General features: G+C 44.2%; 1 protein-coding gene across 1 annotated transcript in view; it reads right to left on the bottom strand.

Moving 5' to 3' along the window:
* Nucleotides 1-23,060, bottom strand: part of MEI1 (meiotic double-stranded break formation protein 1) — a 2,222,673-nt gene that overhangs the window by 1,712,160 nt on the left and 487,453 nt on the right. Inside the window, exons 7-8 of the mRNA XM_085599901.1 lie at nucleotides 14,097-14,227; nucleotides 12,021-12,135 (exon numbers count right to left, since the gene is read on the bottom strand). Of these exons, the coding sequence (XP_085456027.1) occupies nucleotides 12,021-12,135; nucleotides 14,097-14,227 (246 nt within the window). The remainder of the gene's footprint in view (nucleotides 1-12,020; nucleotides 12,136-14,096; nucleotides 14,228-23,060) is intronic.

Genomic DNA, 23,060 nt, shown 5'->3' with positions numbered 1-23,060 from the left:
CAGAGGCGGAGGCAGAAGACGCCGACGATAACTTTCGCTAATGCGAGGGTTACCCGGCTCCCTCGACAAACTCCAAAAGGACACTCAAATAGCCCGGGCGGTGGCCGGCTAAGTAATTGCACCCGCATTGCCTCCTTATTCATCTCTCTTACCTGGCAATTGAGGATGTCCCCGAAGAACCCACAGCGAGCAACACGGCATAACAAACAGCCGATAAGACCTGCGGCGTCCCAAACAGCAAATGCACGAACGAACGGAACAGTAACAGCTGTGCTCCCTAACGCTCCAATCAATGACGACGAACCTGCGTCAAAGAATAACAGACGCTCTCCCATCGAGACAGGAAGGGTTGATACGGAGCCCTCACAGGGGAAAGGGAGTTCAAGCAAGCAAATATTGAAACCTTCGACCCTGCTCACTGATTTACTCTGAAAAGGACCTGATGGAGGCTCAACCACCACACAGACAACGAGATCTCCGGTAAGAGGGGGCGGGGGAGCGCATTCAGGAGACAAGGCATGCAACTCTATACAGAATTTAGAGCTCATAATTCAGAAAGATGCCATCACTACTATTACGAGTAACGAGGAGGGGATAAATACCTACAATCTACAGGGGATCAAACAACAAAAAAAGACAGAAGCCTCTATATGTATCACCCCCTTAGGACACCAAACAATCTCTACCGACTCCATAAGGGAACATATAGTGGCTGCCACAACGGGTTTTCTAGAAATCTCCTCCCCCGATACTGACTCAAACTTAACCCCGACACCGCTCTGCCCGGGGGTATACCCCGCCCTCTTGGATATACCATTTACTACGGAGCTTATTGATAGATCGAAAGGTCCCCTGCAAGACATAGGGACACCTGTGGCAGAAGCACTTGCACTTGCACCTGTTACTGAATCCATTAAACCTTGCAATGACTTGGAGCTAGATTCTCCTGCGGGCTTGGGCACCACTATTAGAATAGAAGATGAGACTAAATCTGAAGATGAGGTCGGTAAGAGCCAAACGGATGGCCACAACACGGATACGGATCTCAAGACAAAACCTCGAGCAGGAAGAGGCCGAAAACTCAAAAGTAAATTCCGCGCAAAAAAAGGACCTAAAAACACTATACTAAATCAATCCCTTACAAAAAGTGCCCAGAACTTAAAGGAGACGCACGTGGAAAAAAGCCCGCTAAGAAAGTGGATGGAAGCTAAAAGTATAGTTAAAAACATGACAAAAAGATTATCAGGGGCAAGTACGATCGAATCTACTGTCGCAACAGAAACCCTTTCTTCCCCAGATAACCCTGCTACATCGATAGCAGAAAATGATGTCTCGCTTAATTACTCACTAGATGGCTCCACTTCTCAAGAACCGCTACTGACTCAAGTGTATGTGGGTGATCCTCCAACGGGTACAGATACAGCCCTGCAACCTATCGCTACTACAACCCTTACATCAATATATCATAATCCGCCCCCTCCTGCCAAGGGCTCTATCCCAACTGTAAGTACTCTCTATTTATCTCAAACGGACCCCGCATGTATACCTAAAAAGAGACAAGGCCAGGCGTTGGCTGATTCCTCCTCAGTAGATACTATTCTCCGGCTATTGAATGATCAACGAGCTGAAGCGAAAGAACACTACATTCAACTGAGGGAAGACAATAACAAAATGAGAAACTCGTTGGAAGAACTTGCAGTTAAACTGGGGGGGATATCTCAAGATATTGCAGGACTTCAAGAGCGAGTTGTAGAGATCGAAGAATCAAACACAAACATGACCATTGCTGTCGAGAAGCATGATACTCAACTGCAGTCATTGTGCTTAAAGATAGAAGACTTGGAGAATCGGCAAAGACGCTCTAATTTGAGACTCTTTGGGATACCAGAGGGCCGCGAGGGTGCCGACCCGAGGGCCTATCTGGTTGGATTTTTGCAGAAAGCTTTTCCGGACCTTATAGACTGGGACTGGGATTCTCAAATTCAACGGGCGCATCGTCTCCCCCTGATTATGAGAAAGAGGGATAATCAATATCCACGCCCTTTTATAATTTGCTTTGGAAATTTTCTACTTCGCCAAGCGGTATGGCAGAGAGCAAGACCTAATGCCCCAATAACCTTAGGCGAGCTCTCTTTTTTTGTCCGGTCTGATCTCAGCAAAGAATCAATGAACAAACAATGGCAGCTCCGCAAAATGATCGATCCCATCAAATCTAGCGGAGGCCAGGCGTACTTGCAGGAGCCGGCCTGTCTCAAGGTTATAAAGAACGGCCGTACTTATTACTTCAATGATGTCAAGGAAGCGGAAGCATATATCTCTAGCTTCAGCACAGGCACAGATAAGATTTAGCTTTGGCATATAAAATATAGATACTGACTTTTTACTTATGGGAGGCTGGAGCTGGGGGGCTCCTCTGGACGACCTGCTACACGCGCTGCCCTTTCCAGCGGCAGCTTTAGTACTAGGGTGGTTCTTCCCCTGTTCGGGGTCAGAACCTGGGTGGATGGGGGAGGGGAGGGTGGGGGGTTTGGGGGGGGTTAAAATCACTAAAAAAATGTCTACAGGCTGATCGAATAAATTGCTTTTCGCACATATTAGCTCTAATCTCTCGTCACATATCTATAAGCAACAGGGAATGCACAAAGCCATTTGGTATTACGGCTAAGCTCTTAATTACTTACAAATGCATGAGATAAAGCTTTTGGCCTGGAACGTAGCCGGGCTTAATAACAAAAATAAAAGGCTATTGATCGCAGCAGAATTAAAACTGCACAATCCTCATATCGCCCTTCTCTCAGAAACACACATTGTTGGGAAGGACAAAAAAATACTTAATCAACTAGGCTACGACATTGTGGTTTGCTCTACTTTTGAGCATCCCATAAGAGGGGTCGCGATTCTAAAGGATAAACGATTTAAAATCGAAATTTTACAGACCTTCCCTTGCAAAAATGGCAGATGGGCAGCTGCCCAGTTTAGCTATGAGAACTACAAATATGTACTATGTGTTGTGTATGGTTCCAATACAGATGAACCGATAATCTTTGATCAGCTGAGCACTAAACTCTTAGACTGGGAGGGAGAACTCATTATTATGGGTGATTTCAACTGCATCATGAACTATAAAATAGACACAACCAGCTCCGGCAGCTCTCAAAGGATGCATAAAACCAGGTCTTCTATTCTTGAAATATGCCGTATCCACAATGTTAAAGATGCTTGGCGGTACTTAAATCCAAATCTACCAGGATACACATATTACTCCGCACCTCATAAATCTTGTTCAAGATTGGATATGGCACTGGCTAGTGATAATATATTAAAACTTAGCACTATGGATATATGCCCCCGGATTTCATCAGACCATAACGCAATAATCCTGACCATTACTACACCACATAGGCGGTCTTCGCCCAGACCATTCTCCTTCCCTAGGCATTTAGTCACAGACATACAATATCTGACTCAGCTCAAATTACATCTGACGGAATTTTTGGAAATTAATACCAACACAGCTACATGTATCACGGTTTGGGACACTTGCAAGGCAAGCATCAGGGGCTTTACCCAAGCATACTTGATTAGACAAAACTCTGAACACAAAAAATATAGCGCTCAGATTGTATCCGAAATAACGACACAAGAAGAATTGTTGGCTTCCGCACTACGATCAAAATCTCCAACAATTACAGAAATAGCTCTCAAACTCACCTTACTCAAAAATAGTGCTAAAACTAAATTTATTCAAAAGAGCAGCGCAAATATTCATAAATATAACATAACACAATATGAAGGTGGGGATAAAATTGGCAAAATCCTGGCCTATAAAGTTGCTGACGACAGAGCCCGAACACAGATTATCAACATTCGGGGCGGTGGCAACAAAATGTATAATCAACCGATGGATATAGTAGAACAATTCGCAGACTACTATAGAACCTTATATACTCCAGAAAACGCACCAAATTTAGAAATAATACGGGACTATCTGGACAAATATTCAACAAATTTGCCTACCGATTTAAGTATGGATTCACTCTCGGATGTCATTACCCAGGCAGAATTATGTCAAGCAATAGACCTTCTACCGACAGGGAAATCAGCAGGGGAAGATACAATACCTTTGGAATTGTATAAAGCATGTTTAGGCGAACTGGCCCCCCTTCTACTGAAGGTAATGCAATATGTCGGACTCAATGGCAAAGCTCCGAAGTCATGGAACAAAGCAAAAATAATCTTCTTTTTAAAAAAAAAAAAAACCAAAGGAGGAGAGAGGTTCATATCGACCTATATCTTTAATTAATACTGATGCTAAAATATTCGCAAAAATCTTGGCTTTAAGATTATCTCCTATTCTGCCCCAAATCATTAATCCCCAACAACACGGGTTTATAACTGGGAGGGACACAACCACACACGTGAACACGGCAATCACAGCTTTCGACGTAGCAGAAACAGAATCCACCCCACTCGGAATGATCTTATTGGATGCCGAGAAGGCTTTTGACCGTGTGGGATGGGACTATCTTTGGTGTGTCCTCTCCAAAATGGGGTTTGGGGGGCAATTCTTACGAGGTATACAGGCTTTGTATGATAATCCTACGACTTGCACTTGCTATGGGGGTTTGACCTCTATAGACTTCCCAATCTCACGTGGAACCCGTCAGGGCTGCCCTCTCTCTCCCCTTCTATTTGCGCTTACACTGGAACCATTTCTGTCCGCCCTTCAACTTCAAACTCAAATCCTTCCCTTTAGATCAGGCACACAAGAATTAAAAATAACAGCATATGCCGATGACATCGCGGTCTACTCACAAGACATAGTGGAGGCACTCCAAGGTATTGTGTCTGAGGCTGGGAAATTCGGGACAGTTTCGGGATACAAGCTCAATATTCAAAAGACCCAAATTATAGCTAATTATATCCCAGCTGTTGCGGTCCCTGAGATTTGTAAAACCGCAACTTACTTAGGAGTCAAATTAACGGCTAAACTCCAAGAAATTAATAACATAAACTATGATGAATTAATTAAATCTACCTCACTTACACTTAAAAAATGGCACAGACTTCCTTTGAATATAATCGGAAGAATTAACTTAATTAAAATGAAAGTTCTGCCGAAATTTGTATACCTATTTCGTTCTATCCCTCTAGCTCTAAACAATGCTTTTTTCAAACGATTAGATGGGGTACTCAGTAGCTTCATTTGGGGCTATAAAAAAGGCAGAAGGTCGCTGTGTCTTTTGAAAAATAATACGAATATTGGAGGACTTAATTTCCCTGATTTCAAGTTATATTTTTGGTCCACATTTGTTCTACGCATTCGTTCTTTATTAAACAGAGGAGGCGCACTTTTCTATCACTCTTTTATGTTAAAACGAGATTCAAATATGTTTCTATTACGTGCTAACGATCCCAACTACTTTAAAAGAGTCAAATTTAAGACTGCAAGAGATTTAAAAAAAAATTGGGACAACATACTAACCTTCTGTAAAACCACTTTCTTTCATCCTAAACTACCTCTATGGGGCAACCCTGGGCTTCCAGCGATTTTCTACGCACAAAATGATAACGACTGGGCAAGGCAGGGCATTGGAGTATTAGGGGACCTATATGGCACACAAGGGTTTCTAGACTTTAATGCCTTAAAATTGCTTTATGATCTTCCTGAAACTATGCGATATAAATACCGACAGATACATGACTATCTGATCAATAAAAAACATCTCACGGAGAATTCTGATAGCGATATATGGAACTATTTATATTCTACAGAAACTAAATCTGTAATAAGCAACACTTATAGCCTTCTTACTAGTTTTAAATCAAACGACTGCTCCAAATTAGCCGATAAATGGAGCAGGTTATTAGGCTCTAATATTACATCGAAGGAGATAGAACGATCTTTTTCAAATATTAACGAAAATGTACGATCCTCAAGTTGAAGGCTACAACAATTTAGAACGAGTTGTATGCTATATCACACTCCAAAAATTATATCTAGATGGTCCTTTAATAATTCTATCAACGAGCGCACAAAATGCCCCAAATGCTCCGCTCTTGCAGTCGACTTGGATCAAATGCTGTTTTTTTGTCCCACTTTTGTAGATTATTGGAGGGACATTCAGAAGGTTCTTGAAATCAAACATATTCAGCTGCCTTCATTCTCTGTCGCTTCGGTTTTACTAGACATATATCCTACTTTCTTCCCACAGCTCGCTTTGGCCTCAATCCTTATGTCCTGTGCAAAATTAACTCTGGCCAGAGCTTGGATTCGCCCCGACCCACCAACGGTGTGGGATTGGTGGGCGCTTGTAACCGAGATCCACTCGATGGAGTTAGCATTAGCAAATCTCAGGGGGGCACGCTCTTTGATCAAACATAAAAAGAACTGGGGCACATTTATGGAATAGTGTGGATCTTCTCCTCTGTTTTTGATTGGTTCTTTCTTTTTTTCTTCTGTGTTTTTTTTTTGTTTTTTTTTTTATGCTTTCTTTAATTACGAAAACAATTTACTGATTGTAAAGATGAATACATGTATTAAGGTATTAATGAATGTTATATCCCTCAGCCTGTATTCAAATAAAAATTTCAACAAAAAAAAAGAAAAAAAAAAAAAAAAAAAAGAATAGCAACCACAACCTACTTCTGACGACAGCACTCTCTATAGATCCTTTGGCCAGAAGATCCATCACTTCCTGGTGGAGAAGAGATAGGTAGTCCTCGGAAAGTCTGCCGTAAGTTGGCGACATGGAGGGAGAGGTAGTCATGAAGGGCAAAGTGTAGTTCCTTCGAACAATCGGCAAAACCCACTGTTGATGTTATGGACTGCCAGCAAGGCAAGTGATAGCGAATCCTGCCACTGACTGAGTGTCCATGATAAGTGGGCAGACTAGGAGGGTTTGGAGGCTGCAGCTGCAGGAGGGTTGGTGTACCCAACCGCTGGCCACCCTACCCATGGACCGGTAGGGACCGCGACCACACAGAGGCTGGAAAGCTTGTGCGCCACAGTGGCTGGCTGGGTAAAGAAGCGGTTGCACGCTCCTTCACTGGCCAGGAAAGGAGTGATAGCCGGATTGAGGGTGACAAGGGGCCATAGAAAGGCCCAAAGACCTGGCAGTAGCCCTTCTTTCCTTAAAGCGCTCCTGCGCCGAATCCGCCTTGACTCAAAAGAGGCGGGAGACATCAAAGGGCATGCCCATGGGTGAGGACTGGATATCCCCACAAAAAACAGTAGTCCTTAGCACCCATGGTGTTGCAGGGCCACTGTCTATGAAACCACTCTACGTAGTGGATTGGTGGTGTCAAGTCCACAACGGAAGATGAACTTCGCCACATCCCTCCTATCGGCAATAGCTTGAAAGCATGGCTCGGGCACCTGTGCAACCGTATCCCACAGCACAAGGGAATAGCGTCCCCAAAGACACGTGGTGCTCACAGACAGCAGTGCCAGGCTGGTGAAAGAAAACATCTTCTTTCCAAGATTGTCAAGCCTCTTGGAATTCCTGTCCGCGGTAGGGAATGCACCGGATTTACGTGTGACGTGGTGTCTTAGACCACCAAGCTCTCCGGGATAGGGTGTTAAGTGAAAACCTTTTTGGGGTACCTTGCATCAGGACAGAGGCGGCGGATAATCGTCCTGTTCACAGGAGCCCCCGTGTTGGGTTTGGACCATGTCCCAAGCAAGACGTCAGTAAGTGCCTCAAAGAAAGGAAGAAGCAGTCATTAGTCTTGACAGCCACTGAGAGCAAGCTAAGGTCCAGGACCTCAGCTGTCCTCCGCACCATTATTACAAATAAAGCTCCCTCCTCCATAGCTATGGTAGGGGGAGAAACCATGCTAGTATCTGGAGAAGTATCCAGTCCACTGGCTTCACCTAGATCCTCAACACAGAAAAGTTGTTCTTCATAAGGCTGGTATTCTTCAGGGTCCAGCAACCCCAACCAATACTCCCTCTGTCTTAGCCCATAAGAATAGGGATCAGGCCCAGAAAGCATGCCCCTCCAGCTCCGTAACAGAGTCAGGATGTGAAAGGGGATGGCACCACCGGGCAGCGCCGGGAGCATCGGCGTCTGGTTCGGAGTTGGAGAAGGTTGAGGTGGCACAACTGGCGCAGATCCAGCTCCATCTGTGTATCCCTGGGGCCTGACTGGTTCCAGAGTCTCGGGTGTGGGACCAGCAGGTGCCCCTGCTGAACCCACGGAACCCAAAGGCACGCCAGAGTAAACGAGCCACCGAATGATGAAGTGCATACCCTTATAAAAATTCGCTTAATTGGGCGGGGGTTGCTCCAGCTCCCAAAAAAACTCAGGGAGAGGCAGAGCAGACCCAAACACTCCCTCGTCTAGTTGGCAGACGGACAAGGTGAAGTCAAAGCATGCTTTAAGTTCTTTGTCTTGTGGGACTTGGACTTACCCGAATGGCTCGACAACTTCGAATGCGAAGACCTCAGGCTCTGTGACCACTTCCTGGATCTTCCGCTCAACCAGGACTGTGAACGTTGTGGCGTCGCACTTTGAGCCGCCATAAGCTTGAGGGATCGCTCCCTCAAGGCCTTCGGGTGCATGGCGTGGCACTCGGGGCAGGCCTTTGTTGCAGGGATTCTGCCCAAAATCAGAACTATGCGCAGGATTACAAAACCTTGGTGTATAGGGACTGAGTCATCCTACCATCTTGGTACCCAATGAGCCCAGGACCAACTAGCTATAGTGTCTCATTTGCTCTCCTACTCACTCACAGAGAAACAGAAGATTAGACACCCCAGAACCAACACTCCCAGATCTCTCAGGAATCACGGTAACAAGACACACCCTTTCGCTCACACTCTTGTACTTGTCCACAATAAGATCTGACAGAGACACAAAACAGTTTAAAATATTTCTTTTAACTAACGTGTCCTAACATGCAGTATACATGCCACAACAAGCAGGAAAACACAAAGTACAAATATAGTCAGCATAGCAGCTAGTCCATAATTCATGAAGGTAGATGTCATCATTGAAAGACAATAGAGCTTAACCTCCCTCCCCTTGCTAAGACGTAGTATTATTATATTTTAGAAGATCTCTGGGCTTTGTCAGCAGACCGTATACCTTAGCCTATAGATGGTAGATCTACATCATAGGTGCTGTCTCGCTCATCTCCCTGGAAAGGTCCCTCTCCAAGTGTGTGCTACCTATTTGTGCATTCCAATAGAAACAAAGTACGTTGTCCAAACAACAGCTGCATCAGTATGTTTTGTTTAAGGGCTTAGGCCTGGCCAGAACACAATAACAAGAGGCATTGTTGCTTGACCTTGCTCACAATGTTCATTCAAAATCCCAAGAACCTGCAGAGAGTGAACACAGAGATGAGTTTTCATGTGAAAACACCCATAGAAATTATTGCAAAAATAAAGTTGTGCAGTAATGTGGGCAAAGCAGCAGGCAAACTGCATGATGACTTAGAGAAAACGACAATGTCCCCATGGGCAATGTGACACCTTGGTTGTGGTCCCTCTAGAGGCACCAGAGGCTCACAAAGTGCAGGTCTGGTACCGACATCTGTCAGTGATAGGCATTGCAGGGCTTGAAGCTGGCCTTCTTCGATGACATCCCTGCCACACCAGGAGGTAAACCTCAGAAAAGACTCTGAAAAACATTTTTTTTAAAACTAGTCAAAAAGTGACTAAGGGGTAGTAGCTCTTACTGGATCTGCGCTGGCTGGCATGGAAAGAAAAGAACTGACGTCAGCGTGCCTGGGTGGCGCCTGTATAGGTACTACTAACGTCACTTCCGGGGCGGAAGCCAACGATGCCACACAGAGCCGAACACTGCCACCTACAGGCCCACAGGGGTACTGCTCACAATAAATGTCCAGATCCAGTCTGACGCCTGGGGATACTTCTAAGATAAGGAATTTGCATCTAGAAGTCTCTATCAGATATATTTGTCATGAAAGCCAGTATCGCAAAGTGGTGTATTAAGTGATTTGCAGCGAAATTCACCTTTCAAATCTCAGAGCCATCTCAGAGCATGTGCAGGTACATTTGCTCTTTCTTACTATTATTTGCTTGCTGCTTCCTTATTCATTTCGACCAAATTCCTTCTCAAAATGGACTTCAAAATGTAACATTTGGGCATCTAGTTTTCAAAATTGGACAAAGTATTATGGAAGTCAAGCTTACAAGCTTCACTCACTAAGGTCAAACTTCTTACCATCTTTTACGCCCCACTTCTTTTAAAAGTCACCAGCTACCACTGACTTGATGGCCAAAGGTCTCTGGTGCAGACAATGGCATCAAGCCAGTATACGGTGGTGATCAGGCTCTGATTATGTCAGTCGTTGATGCTGCAATTGTCCTTGTCAATAGAGGCTGATTCCTATGTTTAGAGCTGATGTGCTTTTTACGCCTACATCTCTCCCTGGATTTCCTCCATGGGGAATCCTTTGGGACAGAGAACTCAGGTCCTGTAAAATGGCCAACTACACTAGCCATTTTATGGCACTCCTGAACCTCTCGCAGATTCTGCATTTGAGGTCACTCCCCCAACATAATTGAGGTGAATGTGCTCACTGTCCTTTGGGGTCCTCTGGGAGATTTTTGGCAGAAGGGACATTCTTCCATAGCATGATCATTGAGAAGGCAGACCACACAACAGGCAAGTGAGCCATTTGCCATCCACTTTCTTCAACCGCTGCAATACCTGATGTAGAATGAGTGACCAGAAAAACAAAATTCCTGTCAGGAAACTCTTAAAGCATAAAAAGAAATCAAGTGAAACATTACATGAGAAGATAAAATAGATTGATGTGATCCCCCCACATGTACGCAACCAAACTCTGATGTCACAATATAAACAACCATACGGCAGCTATCACCGACACACATCCCCGCCGTCCCCTAATAACTCCCCCAGTTCACCCCCAAAGTTAGCAGTTAGCAATATCAGCCGGCAGTTCCGAAGCTGGTGCTAGTTAAAAGGGAACGCACCCACTCCACAAAGCATCGCATTGTGCCTATAAACAAATATGGGAACAGACATAACTCCGTAACCATGGGAATGTTAACCCAGCCTGTTACTGAAAGTGTAATGACAAAGTGAATGGACTTAACAAGAAGGTAGCAACCAGAATGTAATAATGACAAATGTTAATTATGTATTGTATGAAATGCTATCACAAATCTTAAAACCTATAGTTAACAAATGCACACTGGTACTTTATATCAGAAATTTGCCAATATGTTTTGTAATATGCTAAAACCCAATAAACAAATTTAAACAAAAAAAGAGAAGATAAAATAGATTTTTGTTAAAAAAGAAAAGTTTATATACTCCCCAAAAAGATCTGAGACCCTCTCATCACAATCTGGAAAAAAGAACTGCTGTCTCCAGCAAATGTCAATACAGTGTATGATGGGATAGGGAAGGTTTCTGAACTCTTAAAGGGATAGTCTCTTTTTAGTCATGTTTTTCAGATAAGTCTAGGTGCAGCAAGTGTGGTTTATGCTTTGAAGGTGCTTTCTCTTCCTTATGAGGGGTGTTTTCTCCTCTTCTAATATTTTTTATAACATAGAGTGGAAAAACATTTGAAATTGGTATACTTTCCTGGTGATTTGCTGAAGGTTATATGTTAATCGTAGCACATTGTGTGCTATTAAATTCACCTTTTACCCAATAGGTACATTTTTATAAAAGATAAATGTCCTGGGCAAGTACAAATTCAAATGTTTATGACTATCAACAAAGATCCCGCGATGTGGAAATAGTTTTGAAAAGCAATATTTCTTCAAAAAAGGTTTGCCTGGATCCAGCATCGAGGCTGAATATTCTTAAATTCATGAATATTAACTAAGATTACATGATGGATGACTGCGCACATGCACAGGCTTCCTAATGATCTTTTTCAGAATAAATACGTCCCTCAAATGTATTGCCTAGTTATGATTCCATTCTGCCTACAATAACACCTCACTGACATTACTTCTCAATGCCCTAATATACTAGCTGAATAATGAGTGATTCGGTTGAGTGTATTACCTGGAATGTCAGCATGGATAAAGGCTGCAGCATACTTCGCTGGAGAATGCACCAGCACACAAGCCATACACTGTGCACTGGCCACTTGCATGAGCTCATCCCTGGACAGCAAAATCTAGGAGAGAACAAGGAAGGAAAGTTCAAAAGTTCCACTTGGCGTTCTACGTGAGTAGTTCAACAAAAGACACGAAGAAAATGACATTCCCTTATGAAAATTCAAAAAGAGCATATATATTCCCATTCAAAGGTCAACTAAGAAATAAGATAGTAACTTTACCTTTCAGAGGACAACTGGCTTTTAGAGTCTCCAGAATGTTCATCCTCAGAGAAACCACTTATGGTGATATAATGACTCACGATGCAACATCATGTGAATTATCAACTGACAGTCACAGGAGGCCTTTTTTCACTAATGTAATATAAGCCTATTAGGTTCAGCTTCTCCTCATTTCTTAGACCACCAGGCAGCAGGTTGCAACACCGGTGCCACAGTGCAGTTTTCAGAAAGTGTTTTTGGTTTCACAAAAAGTTTGACATTTGGAAAACCTTGCCTATGATGAGTTTTTGGAGGGTGTTCTGCAATGTATGGACCAGTTAAATTCCACTCTTTCTATTGATACATGGACACATATCATTTTAAAGTGCTTCAGGGTCCCAGCACACAACAGGGAATTATTATAACCTTTGGAACTGCCAATGAAAATCCGACAATGCAGAACATACTCTCCAAAGGAAATATTGTAAAGAGTGGAACCTATAGAAGCGAGATCACACAACACCTGATATCTGTGCTGTGATGAAGTGGGGCCTAAGGAGGGGAAAACAGGTGACGAAGAGGCATCTTTATTGTGCTGACGCAGGACCATTTAGTATGGAGACTGCCAAACATGAATATGAAACTCCTCCTTGACTTTCAGAAGTCAGTAACCAGCCATCAACCTAGCATGGTAACTGGCACATGTCCTCCACCTGTACTATTTTGTGTCCTCTACTCTTGTACAGCACTCAGTTGCTTTGTAACTAAGTTAGCACCTTTTAAGTACACATAGGGCCACATGAACAAAGGGCGTTTGTGGTTGAAAGATTGTGGATCACAAAAATACATACTTTGCAAGCACAAAACACTTTTTATAATGTGTAAAATCCATTTATGAGTTGAAAAAGGCTTTCGGTCTTGTAGAGGGGCCTTGCAACCCTTAGAGGCCACAAATAGGAGGGGTGTGAAAGGGGCTACTCTTTCTAGTTGGAAGCTGCAATTGAATTTACAATTGTGGTAGCAAACCACTGGTCAAATACCATCACCTCAAAAGGGATGGTATCTGATTTGAAAATGGGAAGCTGCCCTATGGACAACTTCCCCTTTGGGAATCATGTGGGCAGCCTCGGAGGGAGCTGGCAGCGGCCCATGCAAGCTCCCTCAGATATGTTACAAAACGGGAAACATTTTTTAAAGCAGAACCTGTCCTTTTAATGGAAACAAGGTACATTTAAAAATATTGTTTCCTGTTTGGGAAAGCAAATACAAGATAGTGATCTGCTGTCCCCTGCAAGCCACCATCTCTGAATTTGCAGCCATTTGCAGAGGGAATTCAGATTTGGGCCTGTTTAAGTATTATTCAATGGACAAGACGTTTTGCAAGCCTCCTGCTAATGAGCAATTTATGAAGCAGCCTATCAGTATACAGGTCGTATCACAAATTGCATACCCTTACACAAACAAGTTGGTGCAACTTTCACATCCTGGTTCACCAATGGGTCTTTGTACATAGAATTCATATTTACATAGAAATGAGTCTTTAATGTTGCAGAATGGGATCCTGAAAATGGGGAATCATATTATGTGGTCAATTTTGTTGCTTTGTTAGATGTTATATTTTGGATCTGGCAGATGAGTAGAATTCCAACATCTTGCGTGGAGCCAAAAGATGACAACCATGCTGGGAAGTTTTTGTACGGTGTCACTTCAATAGAAGCACACCGAGGGAAGGGCTATTTTAATTCTCTCCACTTAATTAAGATAAACTGACTACTTCGGCAGCAGTCACAGAGATAAACAATTGCATGTGCAAGACTCACCTTCTTCAACACCAAAGGAAGAGCACTTTGTGCATGTAACAACTCTGTGTTCTCAGAATCCATCTCTGTTCCGGACATGCTCATTATCATTGATACAAAATGTTCCAAATTCAGCAACTGCTTCAAAAATCCTAAAATAAGAAGGTAAGGGCAAGAGATTCCAACATAGTTACAGTAACGTTTGCAAATCACTGTCCTGTCCATTAACTGTAAACTGGGCAACCATGGAACAATCAAGACACACTTCATCTTTGGTACCTTGTCATATATCAATGAGGAGTTTTACAAAAGCTAAAATCACATGTTGTCCCTAAACCACATGTTTTCCCCAAACTACGCCACTGCCCAAAGGATAGTACTTATTAACATACAGTGTAAGGTAGGCATCTCCACAAAGCAGCACTTATTCAGTCAGTATCAATACGGTTTCTTTTCATTAGTGTCAGTAAATGTGTAAAATGTATTAGTGGATGCATGTGACATTCTAGATCTTAATCATTTTTTTTTGTCCATTTCAAACAGCTATTGCAATGAAGAGATTACACACATTCCACCCACTGGAATTTTGAAGGCTGAATAATGTTAAGGAAAATTTACAACCTGTGGTTATAGACAAGTTTCAGTAAATGATAATTATCAGTTTCAGTATCCTTTTGCCTGAAATTAGAAAGAGGCCTTTCAAATAAAGTGAAATAAGTCCAACACATGGTGTGATACAAGTGCAAAACCTAAGGAGGAACGAACTATCGTGAAACCTCATAGCACAATGCACCGCTCACTGATTGGACAGGTTTGTTACCTTCAGTAACATTTATCCTACTGGGTACTTGACCTACAGACATCTCGTTCTAAAAAATCTCCTCAGACATCAGACTTGCTATTAAATTTTACAGCAGTATCAGTCACCCGCGGCCAGAACTGTCTCCACTGCCTCCTCGATTGGCCTTTTTAATAACTAATCGAAAACTATAGTTACATTAAAAAATGGCTGACATGACCTCTTCTGTTTGCCCTCGGCATTGAACCTTTGGCAATACACATTAGGAAGGAAGATGGCATTGAGAGAGTTCAAACTGGCCCTGATTCCCACAAAATTTCACTATTCGCAGAAAATATTCTCTTGACATTAACCAACACAAGGCGGACGCTCTTTGTGGCGAGTATATGCAGCTACAGCAGCCTGACACAGTTGTGGAGAAGCAAATTAATTTAGGTAAATCTGAAACCTTAACCTAAGGTGTAGTCAGGTTACATCCGATGAGATAAAAAGGGAAGTGTTGTGTTACTCCAAACTTGGCAGATTTCTAGACCCCCAAAAGAAAGACAAGGAAAACTGGCAGGTGTCTTTTACTCCTTCCCAACTGAGTTATGAGAATGAGAGTATTAGGAGTCAAGCAAAACTTATAAAATAATTTTCCTTTGCCACTCAGTGCACTTCTCAGAATAAAATGGCAATTGCGCATACACTTCCTTATCTGCACCATTTAAACAGGTCTTTGTTAGAAAAGAGACATCTCCCTATCTATGTTGACTTAGAAAGAGCAAATAAACACTAGGAGAGAAAGGGTTTTAGAATGGAACCACTCCTGGTCCCCTTACGATAAATATACATAAACAAGAAAGGAGTAATTCCAAAGCAATAAACTCAGCACAAAGTAGAAGGAGTGGCAATTGCTTTTAAGAAGAACCCTCACTCACCAACCTGGTTGGTGACATGCTTCATCATGGGGTTCCCACCAGAGCGACCGAATGCCACTCGGGTGTGCTACGAAACCTGTTTACAGCGGACCGGGTATTGGTGATGGACAGTGCAAAGTGATTAGTGCAAGATAAAAATACCTTTACTTAACCTCTAGAAGTTTTAATAATGGTGAAGTAAGGTAAGATTAAACATTTAAGGGAGGATGCCCTGCTGGTATTGAGAGACCAGTGACATCCAAGATAAAAACAGTGAATGGGTGGCCAGTCTACATGTTTCAGCCTCAAATTGCCAAGTTGCTAGGGTTTCGCCAGGACCGAACTGCCACGGTGGTATGCACACGCTAAGGTGCACCCTATCCTGTGGGGGATATCCACGGGTTACCAGGGCCGGGCTAATACACCAGGTTTGATAAACAGGATGCGGTCTTGGAGTAAGTGTGACACAGATCGATCCCACCCCGGTATGATCCATGGGGCGATAATTCCCTCCATTACATATCTTTCTTTCAGACAACACTGATACTTACAACCGTAAGTTTTGCGGTATTCACTGGCACAGGATAGGGTGCACCTTCGAGACCAAAAAGTACATTCCACACCTCACTTTCTTTCATGCTTTCAAATGCACATCCTACACGTTCTGTTCTTGGCAAGGCAGTTCTACTCTGTGACAGCTCCCACTGAAAGACTGCAAGATAACAAGAAATAAACCTTTAAGAGAAGCAAGGCATATGCAGGACGTCGTATATTCAAGCTAGGGTAAAATAACACACCAAAGTCAATTAAAATTATGGTAGTCAAAGGTCATCACAGGGTGTCAGACCACAAGAGTGCCTCTAGCACTACAATATCTCACCAAATTAATTGCTATTACTGCCTTTGTGTGACAGAAGGCTATTGTCGTAGCTACCCATCTCAATATTCCCTGATTTGTTACAGGGAAACGATTATATGGTGCCGAGATTGACACTAGAAGTTGGTCAGATTTTCTTAATTGTTTAGTTCTGTACAGATAAAATTTTAGACACCTTCTGACGTTCAATGAATGCAGAGCTCTTCCAGCTGGGCTTGTACGATTTTGAAAGAATGCTATGGGTTTTACTGGTTCAATCAGGTGAAATGTAGTTAGTACTTTAGGGATGAATTTGGGATTAGTTCCAAGTAAAACCTCATCTGTTAAAAATTGCAGGAAAGGTTCTGTGGCAATAAAGACCTGGATCTCTCTTACTCTCCTTGCTGATGTTATGCCAAGGAGGAATGCAGTTTTGAAGCTTGAAGTACTTTAAGGTTGCCTGAGAATAGGCTCTAATAGATCTGAGATCACCTGCGAGAGCATGGTATTCTATTCCCAGGCTGTGGCGGGACAATTGTGAAATCCTTGACTATTTAGTGTGACCATATAGATGGCTCCATAAGTGTCCATTTGAACCACAAGATAATGCCAGATTATCTATGATTAAGGTATGCCTGAGGTCTGACCTTGCAAATTCTAGAAGGTTTGGAACTTTCTGATGGTTCTGAAAATAAAATGGATGTAATCCATTACACTGACACCTGACACACAAAACCGTTTCCATTTTGTAGTATGTTTTAATCATTGAAATGGTGCCGGCTTGGACAAGATATCCTTACAGTCTTGAGGGACATCTAATGGTCCAAATTCTTGGTGCTCAGGAGCCAGGTTGCTAATTTGAGAGATTGGGGGTTGGGATGAAGAACGTGATCCTGGTATCTAGATAGAAGATCTAATGTCAACTCTGGTAGAAAGGTTAGTTCTTTTTCTAGTTCTAGTAGGTCTGACAAATAGTACTGTCTCGGCCAAAAGGCGGCTACAAGAATCAGTCTTGCAGGGTCCTCTTTTTATTTTGGCTATTACTTTGAGAAGAAGAAGAATTGTCATAGAGGTGCAGGCACACATCTTTTACCATTCTATCAAATAAGCATTTATACAGGAGTGCAGTTGTGGGTGTCTGCTTGCGTAAGAGTAGCAGTTTGTTTTCTTTGTTGTAAAGAGGTGTATTGTTGATTTTCCCCAGGTCTGGAATATTTTTTTTTCCACACATATTTTATTGGTCAAAAACACATAGAGCGGAGCTCTGTAACCCAGAGGCTTCCGTAGCATCAATGGTCATGTCTGAACTGGGGTGGCAGAGTGGGCTAAAGAACGGTGATGGATCAAACCCAGATCTGTTGACTGGCTGTGAGTGTTTGATTGGTTCTGATGCTCCGTCCATCACCACCCCCTTTTTTACCGCTTTGTTCGCCATAAGTTGGCAGGGTATGCTCAGACGTGAGTCCCTTGCTCACTTTGCCACTGGATTCAAGCAAGCCTGGCTGAAGACGGCTGAAATGCCAGAAACCGGTCCTAGGAAGCTTGTTTCCGGTCCAGGGAAGGCATGGCTTGGCAGTTCGGGCTGGACTGTTCCCATGAGGCACAGGGTCAGACTGATTTGCATATGGTCATGTCTGAACTGGGGTGGCAGAGTGGGCTAAAGAACGGTGATGGATCAAACCCAGATCTGTTGACTGGGTGTGAGTGTTTGATTGGTTCTGATGCTCCGTCCATCACCACCCCCTTTTTTACTGCTTTGTTCGCCATAAGTTGGCAGGGTATGCTCAGACGTGAGTCCCTTGCTCACTTTGCCACTGGATTCAAGCAAGCCTGGCTGAAGACAGCTGAAATGCCAGAAACCGGTCCTAGGAAGCTTGTTTCCGGTCCAGGGAAGGCATGGCTTGGCAGTTCGGGCTGGACTGTTCCCATGAGGCACAGGGTCAGACTGATTTGCATATGGTCATGTCTGAACTGGGGTGGCAGAGTGGGCTAAAGAACGGTGATGGATCAAACCCAGATCTGTTGACTGGGTGTGAGTGTTTGATTGGTTCTGATGCTCCGTCCATCACCACCCCCTTTTTTACCGCTCCATGCTTAATCTTGTCCAACGCCCCTCTGACGTTCCAGCTCAGTATGCGTAGGGACCTCAAAGAATCTAGTGGTCTACCCAATATGGCAGCCGTGTAAGGGCTTCATAAATATGAAGAACACTGGTGGCCCAAGACAGTAGCGCAACAAGGCTCCGACATGTAATTGAACAGTGCGATTTAAAAACAACAACAATTCTCCTGAACAAGTGTGTTACCATGGACATTAATCAGTCAGCTGGCACTGCTTGTCCCGAGGCAGAACCCACTTGTGACGGGGCATCACTGGACTTGGACCGCCGTCTGGACCTGGAGCGTCTAGACCCTTTCCCCTTCCCCGAACCACCTCACTCGAGGACGAGTCAAGAGTCTCTCCCGGGCAGCGAGTGAGGGCGCAGTCGTACCGTCTCGTCCGTCCACTGGAACACAAAAAAGTGCGTGTGAGAACAATAAACGACCCGCAGCCGGGCCAGGTAAAGCATCGCATATGGGAGCTTGAGTTCTCGCAGGCGGGCCTTGGCTGCTAGGAATGATTGCCGCTGTTGTTGGACCAGTTTAATATAATCAGGGAATATCAGGATGCGGGCATTGTTATACAGCAAGGGTTCTTTGGCCCTGGCCTATTTCAGGATAGCGTACCGGTCGTGATAATTAAGCAATTTCGCAATCACTGGCCTCGGGTGAGTTCCCGGAGGGGGCTTCTGCATCAGGGCCCTGTGGGCACGCTCAACCACAAAACACTTGTATAGGGAGTCCGGGTATAGCCAACTCTCCAGCCACTGGGTAAGGAACCGCTCCATATCTCCAGACTCACACCCCTCCGGAAAGCCAACGAAGCGGAGATTGTTGCGTCGCGCCCAGCCCTCAGCATCCTCCACCCTCGACGCCAGGCCCCGCTGGGTGCTCTACTAGGATATCACTCGTTGTTGTAAAGTAGTACCCACATCCTCCACCCCCGAGATTCTTGTTTCAGTCTCCGTGATGCGTGCCACCGCATTCCGCAGGTCCTGGCGCAACAGCATAACGTCAGAACCCACCGCCCCAATTTTGGCATCGAGAGTGTCCCTGGACTGTGTGATAGCCGCTGGGAGGGCGGCACTGTCCGGAACATCTCCCTGGGCCCCACCCGATGCTGCGGCGGCGGCCCAAGGGCCTGCAAATTTATCCAGTGTGCTCTGCTTGGACGGCCCCCCTCCGGTTCTGTGCCTTGTCATGGTAGTCTTTCGTGAGACCACTACCAAGTAGTCAGATGCTGGTGCACCGGTCCCCGGCCGGCAGGTCAATATAGATGAAGCAGGGGTGGCAAAGACGTCAGGCAGCAGCACACGCGGCTCAATCCAACCGCGGGATACACACCACGGGGCCACCACCGGACAGGCAAGCGGCCCCGCCCACACCTAAGAGGGGACCCCTGTAGTCCAGCTGACCTCCAAGGGGGGGGGGGGGGCGAGACAGGGGAACCCCGCTGACAGGTCTGGAATATTTTATTTAGCATATTGCCTTTTAACTTCCACACGTAACGACAGACCTGCAACATTCTACTAAGGTAACCTGCCTCGGACATGCTCTGCTGTAACAGTAATTCCGCTGTGAGTTGGCCTATGCCATAGTTTTTGTGCTTCTGCTGACAAAATTTGAAAACATGTTCCACCTTCTTTGATTATGTAATACATCATGGTGGTGTTGACTGTTTAAAATGATACTTTTTAGCTGCAGATACATGGGAGAAAGAACTGCAGCGCTCTCCTGACCTCTCGAGTACATTTATGTGTAGACACTTTTGTTGTGGTGTTCAGAGTCCTCTTGTTGACAACTCTTGATGGTGTGCTCCCCATCTACCTTGAAGCATCCCTGGCGACCACTAGCTGACATTGTGGTTCAAGGAATGTAAGGTCTGAATTTGTATTGTCCTGTGATGTCCACCAGCTGAGTACTTGTATCATCCTTGCAGTTACCAACACTTTGTCTTTGAACGAGGCGCTACAGGGCGCACTTTTCTTGTGTGTTTCGAGGTATCCAGTGCCTGGATATTGTCATTGGCACCTGGTGTCCTGACCTTTCTGCTGGGTCTTACGCTACTGAGGTTGCCATGAATAGGGCGCTGTCCCTACCAGTAGGAATAAGGCTGTTACTAACGGGACGTGTAATCCTGGCAGTACTGTGCAGGCTAGTTGGTACTTATAGTTATGGTATGAACCTCAGAATGACAGTATTCTTTCTGCCTCCTTCTCAAAAGGATCAAGGCTTTTGTCGTAGCAGAGCTCCCAGAGACCTGGCTGTCACTGTTTCTGATTTAATGCTTTGATATGCTCCATCCACTTACCAAATAGCAATTTCTATCCGATTGCATAACTATAATCTTATTTTGAACCTCTGGCTCTCAACAATTCTTGCCTGCTTAATACCACTGTACCGGCTAGTTGTCTGAATCTAATATTTGAGACGTCCACTGCGAGCTCTAAGAGTACAGATTATGCTTTTTCTCACTCTTGTAGAATAGCTTTCTTTTACTTCCTGCTTTTTATACCAGCAGCGTCCATAGAGGAAAATCTTTTTCCCGCCATATCCATTCTACAGCCTTCTCGATCCAGTGGTGGTGTACAAGATACCATCCGGTCCTTGGACCTCCTCTGTACAGGATGACAAGATCTGCTTCAGTGTGGCCCATAATGCACAGAGATTCTGAATTTTTTGTTAATTCGCTAAACAACAGTTGCCACTATAGCGGGTGTTTGCATTCATTTTATGCCCACTTACCAGATGTGATCCAGAGGGAGAGTTGCCTTTAATGGCTTTTTTGCTGGTTCTTCAAAGTTGTACAAGAAACAGTGAGCTTCTTTCAGTGATGGGGTAAGTCAAACCCCTTGGCAGCCCTAACAATCAAAGTGAAACTTGCCAAAATCATCTAACGATGAAGCCACAGTGGAAGAGTTGGTGGGTTTGCAACAGGTAGTATGTAATTGTCCCATTCGTCTGCACCTGGCAGATCTGTTGGACATATCTCACCTTCTTCTATGTCTGTATACGGATCATCATCAGATGTGTCTACCTGGATGGGGAGTTAATGTAGGTCTAAAATATTGTTCCAAAGGGTGACAAGGCATTTGAGGCAGATGGTGTATGCTTTCTTGTGATGTTCATGGTGCAGATGCCGGAGAGACTGGTTTTTGATAATGTGGGACAGGGGTAGGTGCCTCTTGTGGACCAGTCGAAAAATGTGTGTTATAGTCTGCCACGGAGTGTCTTAGATTCTTAACAAGGTCAACTGGCAACCTCATCATGGGCCTTTGTTCATAGTTTTTTTACAAAGAACCATAAGGACTATAGTGGTGATTGTAGTATTCTCCTTGGGAAACAGCCTTTACAACGGAAGCGTTACAACGCATGCCATTACAATGTATGTCGTTACAACGCAAAAGGCTTGTTGTGCCAGAATCTCCGCTCCCGGGCCGGAATACCTGCATTCTGGCCGGTTGAGTATTTCCTCAATGCTAATCACCTGTCCAATTGCCTACCATCCCCACCATGCATCAGATATAGTCAATTAACACCAGATTGTGGGTATTCCGGCCTGAAGGCCCTAGTGCGGAAATTGCGGCACAATTGCGGGATTTCAGCTCCGGGTCTGGGATTTCCGCTCCGGGTGCGTAATTTCTGCTCCGGATGCCGAAATTCCGGCCCGAGTACGGACATAAAGTTAGTAGTTGTAAGTGCAGTCGTAAGTGCATTCTGTGAATACCATAAGTAGTAAGTTTAGGATTTTGTCTCAGATTAGTTCTGTGAATCGGCCCCTTCTTGTATATTTCTCCATGGTTGCCATTTCTCAAGGGCAGTAGGGTAAGGAGTACACCTAAAGCCATGAAAAAGTTTAAAAGTACACTTAGCTATACTGAGGAAGAGCAAGGCTATGGAACGCTTCCACCACATGACAAACAGAAGAAATCTGAGGTGTGAAGCTCTCAAGGGAGGGGTGAGGCAGAAAGGATTCTCACCTCACTGGCTGAAGTCTAGGCACTTTAGAATTAGGTGTATGTGCTAACAAGGTAAACACTGTCTATGGCCTTTACAGCTGTCAGTGTCTTTTACTGCTGTTGTAAAGTTACAGAGAGACTCTCACTTTGATGACGGGGAATGATAGTTATTTTACTACCATTTATAAAGCTCTCCATTTTAATGTATTGGTTGACTGCTCACCCCAAAAGTCAAATAAAATGTGACTTCATAGGCAGCATGCACTAATGAGAAGGGATTTATGGGGTATACCCAGGAAATCTAGAAAGGAATGTCCCCAAACGATTACCGCAGTACATTGATAGGCACGACTTGGATATGGTAATAGGTCTA

This window comes from Triturus cristatus, chromosome 4_2 (assembly GCF_964204655.1).
Source record: "Triturus cristatus chromosome 4_2, aTriCri1.1, whole genome shotgun sequence".
In the NCBI taxonomy this organism is placed as follows: domain Eukaryota; kingdom Metazoa; phylum Chordata; class Amphibia; order Caudata; family Salamandridae; genus Triturus; species Triturus cristatus.
Note: the sequence above shows the minus strand (reverse complement) of the source record. Positions and strands in the feature narration are given on the sequence as shown.